An 8,793-nucleotide genomic window follows, 5' to 3' on the forward strand; every position below is an offset into this window, starting at 1 on the left:
CATTATTTGTACAAGTTTTATTTAAAAAAAAAAATTACAAACATATAGTGTTCTTTGAACAGTATTTACTTAGTCAGAACGTTAAATTAACAGTCTTTTAATGATTGCCATTCCCAAGTACAATATTATTTCAAAATTATGCCCTAAAAATGAGTATGTAGATGTAACATTTGGAGGGAATACTTACCGCTGTGCTTACGGATTGTTTTTCCTATTACTAAAGGATGTTGATTATTGCATCTCATATGCTTTCAAATACTTCTTAGTATAATTAGAAACGTCATGTGAAAGTGGTGCTATGTTCATAACTAAAGCACATGAGCCAGAGACGTCATTCACATTGACAGTGCTGTCGGAGTTCCACAGTGTTCTTGGAGTCTCTTTGGTATTCTCGTCAGTGTTACCGATGTACTCTTCCACTGACAATGCATCTGCCTGGCCACAGACATATCTTGTGAAGAAGAGGAGGCGGTTACCTGAAAAATACACAGCAACGTCTTATTCCTCTATCTCCATTTTGCCAATGGATTTCCAGGTAGGGGGAGCATCTTCACCCTTTTGTAGTTAGTTTTCCGTTAGCCTGCACGAATTCGCTCCCGTCATCTTTATTTCCGGATAAATACAATCTAGGGCTCTTCAAGGCTAGAGTGAATAGGCTGTTACTGAACCAGTGAGATACATCTTTAGCCTCATCTGCACTTAACATCAGGTGAGATAGGGGTCAATTGCGGTCAGTTTTATGTAAAAAAAAAGTGAATAGTTTCCTGAGTAAAAAGATATTCTTTTATTTAGTCAGTCAGTCATTTAGTTCATCAGAAAATATTTGACATGTATATTTTCTTTTGTCAATAAAAAAAAAATTATAAAGATGAAGCGCCTCAATGTTCTGGAGTGGGGGCTTGTGACGTCACACCGTGCAACACTTGTAAGCCGGAACCTTAACTGGCTACATCTTCCGAGCTAAACCTATCCTACCTACCCCAGGAATTACTATCTCCATGATAAACATTGTCATAGATAATAACGAAAATATGTATATGTTATTTCTTATAGAAAATAACGCAAACAAGGAACTTGTCACAGGTATTTTAATTACAGGGCAGCTTTTGGTCGAAAGTGTGTTAGTCTTCTTTCTTCTAAATCAGTTCAGACTGGATACTTCAATGAAGTACTTAGTTAACAATTAAATTCATAACATAATTATTGACTTACTTAAAAACTTACCTAAATTACAGACAGTAGCTGGAGGATTAGTAAAATTTGATATTAACTTCAGTTTCTGGTCCACATCAGGTTTAAACCTGTACAGATGGCTGAAGAAGCTTTGCGTACAGTATATGTAACCCTTGTAGGATATCATAAAGCTCAGTCTTATATCTGTGCCAATCACAGTAGACCATCTGTCTTTGGCTCCTAAATCTTCATATTTGTATATTGTTTTGTGACCTGCTGCATATACTGAGCCTTCATGCACACATACCGCTGGACTTTGTATTGCATCTGGGAAACTTGCGATTTTTCTATATGAACGCTGTTTTAAGTCGTAAACTATAGCAGAGTCGGATATTATCCTGTAATTGAAAGTAAATGTTAAAGCATACTTTTTGGATGAAGTTGATGATGGTGTCTTGTTTGATAATGGTCAATTTCAGAGGTGAATGAAGATGGTTGGGATGACAAACCTTGTCTTAAAAAAATCAAAAAACCAACAGACTTTAAAAAACAAAGAAAAAACAAGTCTAGTGGTCTCTCAAGTCTCGTGGAACTCTATTAACTTTAGTACATTGTGTCTTAAGGGCGGTAAATAAGGAATTACGAACGAGAGTCTATTCGAAGCCCGAAGTCGAAGACTGAGGGCTTTAATGTGTCGAAGTTCGTAATTCTAGTACCGCCCGTGCGACATACAATGTTTTTCATTACATTTGCGAGTAAAATTGTATATTTGTAAAAGAAAAACTAATATTTTAAAAAAATTGCCGATACCGCTGTTGATGGCGTGCGTGTGCAGCGCGCGCACGGAGCAGCAGCACACCATGCAGTAACAAACTCATTTACCGACCTTGGGCTTCATGGCATGAAAATTAGTACGGGCAATGACTCATTTACCAACCACGGGTTTCATGAGAAGCACATTAAGCGTGGGTTTTATTTGGGGGTTGCAACCAAGGTAGCCAGCATGTTACGACACTGTTTACGAGCAAGTGTGATGAAAAAAAATTAACAGTTGAGTTGAGACCCATTCAAAATCGTAAACAGCTTTAAAATTGTTAGTAATGGGTCCCAACTGTTGAATTTGAACACATTCGTCCCCAGTGACACGTCTGCGACTTTTTATTTCTTACACCTATGCCAGTGACACATATTTGTGGCTGCTATGCGATATGCATAGGCATAGCGTAAGAGCTTAGTGGATTGCTGCCGGGCCGAGCATATTAAGTTATTTAACAGAGTATTATGCTCATGCATGATTGTTCTATTATTTAATCTGCCATACAATTTCTAACTCATGCATTAAGTTAATAAGTAAGCAAAAAACTGACCTAAATGCAGCTAACCCACCAATGAGATACAATGAATCCTCTACTATTGCTACCCCCGCATGCCGTCTCGCTGGCAGCTCCACTCCGTGATTAGTCCATTCTTTCCTCAGGGTATCATACACCTTCACATCTTTTATAAACACACCAGTACCTCTTGAGCATTCACCAGCAACCACAACCAGCTTTGTTGGCCCCCATGCAACGTTACTCCATCCCCACACATTCTTCTCCGCTATATTAAGCCAATGCTCAAAACCAAGTTTCTCCGAAAATGTGTACATACTGTGATATGTCAATGACCAGACTGGTACCACAGGTGTGTATTCAAGCAATCTACACTTGCTCTCTTTCATTAAACTCATAACTTCATTATAAACCCTCTCTGTGTATGTTTGCTGCAGCATTAACTCTTGCAATTGTAGTGTGGGAACAGATAAGTCAAATCCAAGAGTTGCCAGTTTGTGAAGGCAGTCAACTACTTTAGTTGCTAGACTATTTGGGTATTGTGTCATAATAAAATTAATAGCAGTCAAATCAGTAAGGGTAAGTCTTTTTACATCCAAACAACCAAGTATTATTAGTAATGCATCACCACCAGTTTCGTTTTGGAGTAGCCACTCATGCCCAAAGTTAAATACATCCAATTCGCTTGAAACATCTAAATATGGATGAGAGAGGTACCAACACAGCTTGCTCAAGTTAGGGATATATTCCGGCTTCATTCGTTTGAAAGATAGTAATGCACATGTAGCCGCAATCTGCTCTAACTTGGTAAATCCTGAGTTCTGAGCTATTATCATAATTTCCAAGCAATTTGATGGTGACATCTGTATATCTAGAGTGTATTCTATTTGTTTCATCAGTTCTGTAATTTGTAAGAAGTTAACAGCAATAATTAGATCCCCAATTGTGGATAAAGAATATTCTGTGAGATCTATTAAACCAATGTTCATATATTGCAGTATGATTTTCATGGATTCAGCATCTATGACCTGCAAATTTAGGAAACAAATTTGTTAAATTCAAATGATAATGACGTATTCTTGTTAGATTCATTACGGATAAGAAACGATACTTACATCTATTGTGATTTCTTCTTTCTCATTCTCAACATAATGCCCGCTAAACATCGCTCGGAAATAGTCACTGTATTCGCAAAGAACATCTTTCTTCGCTTTAAACACCTGTTTATCAATAACTAACGAAACTTCTGCCATGTCTAAAAATTAACTTGTGCGTAACAGTTTTAACAAAAGAAAGAAAATTTGAAAATTGATTGCACTTGATCCGGAAGGAAATCTTTTAGCGAGGGGTCGAGGGCCAACAGCCCAAAAAACAATATTGGTTGTTTGGCTTTGGCGGCTGCCGTAAGTTACAAAGAGTAAGTTAGTTAGTTCCATCCACAGTTCCATAATCCGGACCGGACGGATTCAGCGGTTAATTTAAGCCCCCAGCTGGTTGCTGTCACTGTCATCAGCTGGCGACGGCTTTTTTTTTTAAATAGCACTGGAGACTGGAGACAGACTGGCTGTATGGACTACATTTGCTTTGACTACTCTTACGGAACAACACAGCTGTATGGAATAACTCCTTGTGCCTATTTTGTTGAGTGAGAGACCAATTAAAAAAAAAAAGGACCAAGTGGTGCGGCCACATGCAGTCGCTCGTCGCTCGTTTGCAGCGATAAATCGGGTCACGTGACACCATTTTGAATTTCTCGCTACTCAAAAAAATAGCGTCAAGCCGCCGCGCCGCTTGGAACGCAGCGTCAAAATGGTTGCTTGCAGGAATACTCTTGGTCTTGGAAGCTGATTTCTTAATCTCATTAAGTAGCAGTCGTGGCTTGGCAGTGGTACAAATAAAAGAAATTTGAGTAAATAAAAAAAATAGCAGTGTTTTTTCCGAAATAGAAGTTTTTTTCCCCAGCGATAAAGCTCTACATTTTCAGATTTATCGCTATGTCACGTGACATTTGATGCTGGAAACGAGCGTCGAGCGACTTGTATGTGGTCGCGCCTCTTTCAAGTTCAAGTAAACGAAAGTTATATTGTTTGTTATTCCAATGTTTTCTTTTCTTCCCACATTGAACAGACAAAATTAAAACGAATGAAGGCAACAAAAAGCTGAAATTATTTTGATTTTTCCTTTTCTACCTACCTACAACACACAAAGTTTCAGCTAATTATTTGGAGGGAAAATTTGACAGTTATTTAGTTTTTTTTTATTATTTCAAGTGACGGAGAGGTTTGATGTTATCACATTTTAGCACAAACTATAAAAAGAGAACTAACGCAGACTTTTATTTTATAAGAAAGAATAAAGAAAAAGAAGAGATTTCCTACGTTATTATTATTGAAGTGGACTAAAAATAAAACGTGACCTTAACGATACTACGAACGATATTGTGAACAAGTGCGTGGAATTTAAATAATTTACCCAGTGCAGTGATAAAACAACAGCTGACCTAATATTTTCGATGTTTAGCTGATAATTACAGCCAGGATGTCTGCTGTAGCAACAGCTTCGGCTACCACTGTTTCCGTTGATGAAGATGCGGATGAATGTGGACCACAATTGATCACAAAGTTAGAAGTAAGTACAATTATATGACAAGCTACTGAATGTGATATCACAGCGAGAGAAGACTTCAGTTAGAAGCAGCTGATTTTTACTTTACTGTAATATTAGAGGGTTGTCCTTGGTTCCATTGATAAATGGTAATTGTAAACATCAGAATCATGCACTATCATTATTCCTTCTTTGAGGTGAACAAGTCTTATTGCTATAGTCAAGTAACCTATAATTTTGAATAATAATATATCTAGTTATCACAAGTATGCAATTTTTTAGGATATAAATAATGCCATGTCCTTCGTTTGGACTAAACTATTGCAGATGTTTAACTGTGGATCAAAAAGCACGGCTACAATCCTCATTCTCTTGGATCAATCCATAAAAATGTAAAAAATCACAATTTTTTTTGATAATTTCCCTAATAATTATTTAACTACACAGGGCAATGGAATAACATCAGGTGACATCAAGAAGCTGGAGGAAGCAGGTTACCACACAGTGGAGTCGGTGGCTTATGCTCCTAAGAAATGGCTGATTACAATAAAAGGGATATCGGAAGCAAAAGCTGACAAAATATTAGCTGAAGCCTCTAAACTTGTACCCATGGGTTTCACTACAGCTACTGAATTTCACCAGAAAAGGTATAATTTTATTTGTTTAATAAAAAAATAGCTCAAATAAAAAGAGTGTGCTTCACCCTTCAGTGGGTAATGGCAAGATACATGCTGTCTTAAAAGTCAGTCATTTTTTTTTCTCAGTGTTGTTAATATAAATTTTGGTTACCAGTAGAAAATATACTTGTGCTAATCTACAAAAAAAAAGAAGAGCCAATAAAAGTTATTGCATCCCTTGTTAAATGTTAATTCTTTGGCCAGATCTTAGATATTTTGATATTGTCTACATTTGAACAAAATTGTTTGCTGAATTTATCCAATAGGCACAATACTCATGTTTCAGAGACAACTTTGGTGATATAAAGCTTGAAAAAAAAAACTGGTATTTCATAATTTAAAGAAATGGAGACTGTAATACATTTGCCACTATCTGTTAAGCATCTGGTGATTATTAAATGAAAGGGAAGGTTGAACTACTATACTATTATTATTGATCTATATTTGGAGTAATTGCATAATTCAATATTCAATGCTTAAAATTATTACATGATGTAAGCAACCTACCCAGTAACAATAAAAGGTCAAAACTTGGATGCAAGACCAGTAAAGTCTCACTTTGTGCTGTGTCATGCTTCAGAGATTTTCATGTATCCAATTAAGTTCCCCTTTCCATAATTTGCTCTTGATTTCATCCTCACCACCATGTTTCCTTTTTTATTTGAAAGAATTCCGAGTTTTAAGTTAAGTTAAATAAAGGTATTATTTTTTATTATTTTATTAGTTTTTAATTTACTCAATTTATATACTTCATGCCACCTGATAGTGGCAAATATATTGCCATCTTATAATTCGGAAACCCCGAAATAATATATTTCTTTCTCAGAAATCTTAAAAAATAAACCATGCTGTATATATTGTTAAAGTTCTTGATTCATTTATATACAAAAGATATTGGTCAAAGGGTTAATGTTCTTGGCCCATATACATATGGCTCATTGCAGAGTGAGATTGCTGAATGAGAGTGATTGGGCCAAAGTTTCCATGTATTTAACTTCGAATTACTTCTAACAAATAGTTATAGCCACGCCACACCTCTGGTAGTAACAAAAAAAACAGTTTGAATATTTAAGGTTAGTTTATTTATTTTAATGTTTCAGGGCAGAGATAATACAACTAACCACAGGATCCAAGGAGCTGGACAGGCTTTTAGGTGGTGGTATTGAGACAGGGTCTATTACTGAGATATTTGGAGAGTTTCGTACTGGAAAAACACAAATTTGCCACACACTGGCAGTGACCTGTCAGGTATGTACTTCATTAATTTATTATAACATCATTTACTATAACTTTTGATGGTATGTACATCAGAGCCAGATTATTATTGTTTTCATAAAAAAAAAATCACTACCACCAATAAGGTCTAATACGAAATATGCATGGCACAAAATGTTATAAATGAAAAATCATCAATACTATCCTATACCTCAATACTATCCTATATCCTATCTTTTGAAAAATTAGGAAGATGCAAGCGAGCGAATGTAGCTAGTTTGCAATCCATCTTTTTCTAGAAAATATGGGCTTTCTATGAAGGTTTTGCTATAATAATATAACACGTCATAGCTCATGTTGAATCCCTGTGTCTTATTGACAATTTAAAACATCAATTTCTTCATATTTTCGCAAGATATTTAAAAAATTCTTCTACAACTTGGCTAGTCAAACAATTTATTGAACAAATAAAAAAAAAGCGTTGCGTTAAGTTAAAACCCGACGTTGACGCCATTTCCAGGTCGTTTCTGACTTACCATCCACTGCTCAACGTCTAAAATGTAACAGTATTTATTTTTGACCTTCTTTGTAAAAATGCGTCGCATTGTAAAAGCAAATTGTGGTATTCAAACAGTTTTTTAACACATGTTGAAAAAGCTATCGTGCGAACCAGGGCTTGATTAGTTATCCCTGACCTTAAACTACTGTTCACAGCTACCAATCGAGCAATCAGGTGGCGAAGGCAAATGCATGTACATAGACACAGAGGGCACATTCCGGCCGGAGAGGCTGCTCGCGGTCGCCCAGCGCTATGGCATGGAGGGCGCCGCTGTACTGGACAATGTGGCATACGCCAGGGCTTACAACACTGACCACCAGACGCAGTTGCTTCTGCAAGCTTGCGCCATGATGGCTGAGTCCAGGTAAACCACAGCTACCAATCGAGTAATTAATCCAAGCTAACTTTCCTCACACAGCTTATCTCACAGCAACCACTTGAGCATCAGATAAACTTGACTTACAGCTACCACTTGAGCAATTTGTCCAGGTAAACTTTACTCACAGTTACCAATTGAACAATTGGTCTAGGTTAACTTTACTCGTAGCTACCACTCTAGCAATCAGGTCAGGTAAACTGTTCGATATATCGCCTTTTTTATTCTAGTTTTAATTTGCAAAAAGCGCTGCGCTAAGTCTGACTGAAACGAAACGCAGCCTATGAAGATATTGGCTATGGTCTGCGCGCGCAATTAGTGTCAATTTGAACTCGCCAGAAGAAGGCACATTTTATTTCAATATTTTATTAATGAATTAAAACCTACTACACAAACCAGAGAACATTTTAGTTGTGCTGTGTTAAAGAATATTATTTTTGTGTAATCCGTGCGTATGTGTGACTTTTTTAAGACATTTAGATTTGACCTAAGCCTGGACTGCTGAAAACTTTCCACGGGTTCGCTATCGTAGAGGAAAGGCATGGTGAGTCTTTTGTAATTAATCTGGAATGATAAAGGCAGTATTAACCGAAAGCCCTCTTTCTGCGCCCAGTTTTTGGTCATTCTAAAAGCTTAGCCAGTTTTCTCCTCATACAGTCCATTTGCTATAAAATACGTGGTTCCGTGACGCCACATGTTTTGGGTCCTTAGAACCGGATTTTTCTATTAAAAGTTACACTATTATGTTGGCCATTATCCGTGAATCGTATTCACGTCATATTTCTGTGAAATAAACATCTAAAATCATTTTTATCACGTGTGCAATTGCACACGGGCGAGTTCAAATTGACACTAGTT

At 36.7% G+C, this 8,793-nt stretch overlaps 3 protein-coding genes across 3 annotated transcripts in view; 2 read left to right on the forward strand and 1 right to left on the reverse strand.

The window, feature by feature from the left end:
* Positions 1-4: 4 nt before the first annotated feature.
* On the reverse strand, positions 5-3,918 carry LOC141432797 (kelch-like protein 8). The gene is made up of 4 exons (XM_074094565.1): positions 3,620-3,918; positions 2,541-3,532; positions 1,225-1,571; positions 5-476 (listed from the first exon to the last, which is right to left on the reverse strand). The coding sequence occupies exons 1-4, from the start codon at positions 3,755-3,757 to the stop codon at positions 232-234; spliced, it is 1,722 nt and encodes a 573-aa protein (XP_073950666.1). The 5' UTR covers positions 3,758-3,918; the 3' UTR covers positions 5-231.
* Positions 3,919-4,761: 843 nt separating this feature from the next.
* spn-A (RAD51 recombinase homolog spn-A) overlaps positions 4,762-8,793 on the forward strand; it is an 18,202-nt gene continuing 14,170 nt past the window's right edge. Inside the window, exons 1-4 of the mRNA XM_074094570.1 lie at positions 4,762-5,132; positions 5,556-5,755; positions 6,886-7,033; positions 7,715-7,923. Coding sequence (XP_073950671.1) covers positions 5,043-5,132; positions 5,556-5,755; positions 6,886-7,033; positions 7,715-7,923 — 647 coding nt within the window. The 5' untranslated portion in view covers positions 4,762-5,042. The remainder of the gene's footprint in view (positions 5,133-5,555; positions 5,756-6,885; positions 7,034-7,714; positions 7,924-8,793) is intronic.
* The window catches only part of LOC141432923 (unc-112-related protein-like), a 4,690-nt gene continuing 4,401 nt past the window's right edge, over positions 8,505-8,793 (forward strand). The window contains 1 exon segment of the mRNA XM_074094757.1: positions 8,505-8,516. Coding sequence (XP_073950858.1) covers positions 8,505-8,516 — 12 coding nt within the window.

Source organism: Choristoneura fumiferana, chromosome 11 (assembly GCF_025370935.1).
Source record: "Choristoneura fumiferana chromosome 11, NRCan_CFum_1, whole genome shotgun sequence".
Taxonomy (NCBI): Eukaryota; Metazoa; Arthropoda; class Insecta; order Lepidoptera; family Tortricidae; genus Choristoneura; species Choristoneura fumiferana.

Bases quoted from the DNA above. Each gene is read 5' to 3' on its own strand.
- LOC141432797 (XM_074094565.1), bottom strand. From the start codon at position 3,757: ATGGCAGAAGTTTCGTTAGTTATTGATAAACAGGTGTTTAAAGCGAAG. The intron at 1,572-2,540 runs GTCAGTTTTTTG...TTTCAATTACAG, and splicing joins GGTGGGTTAGCTGCATTTAG to GATAATATCCGACTCTGCTA. The intron at 477-1,224 runs GTAAGTTTTTAA...TGTATTTTTCAG, and splicing joins AGCTACTGTCTGTAATTTAG to GTAACCGCCTCCTCTTCTTC.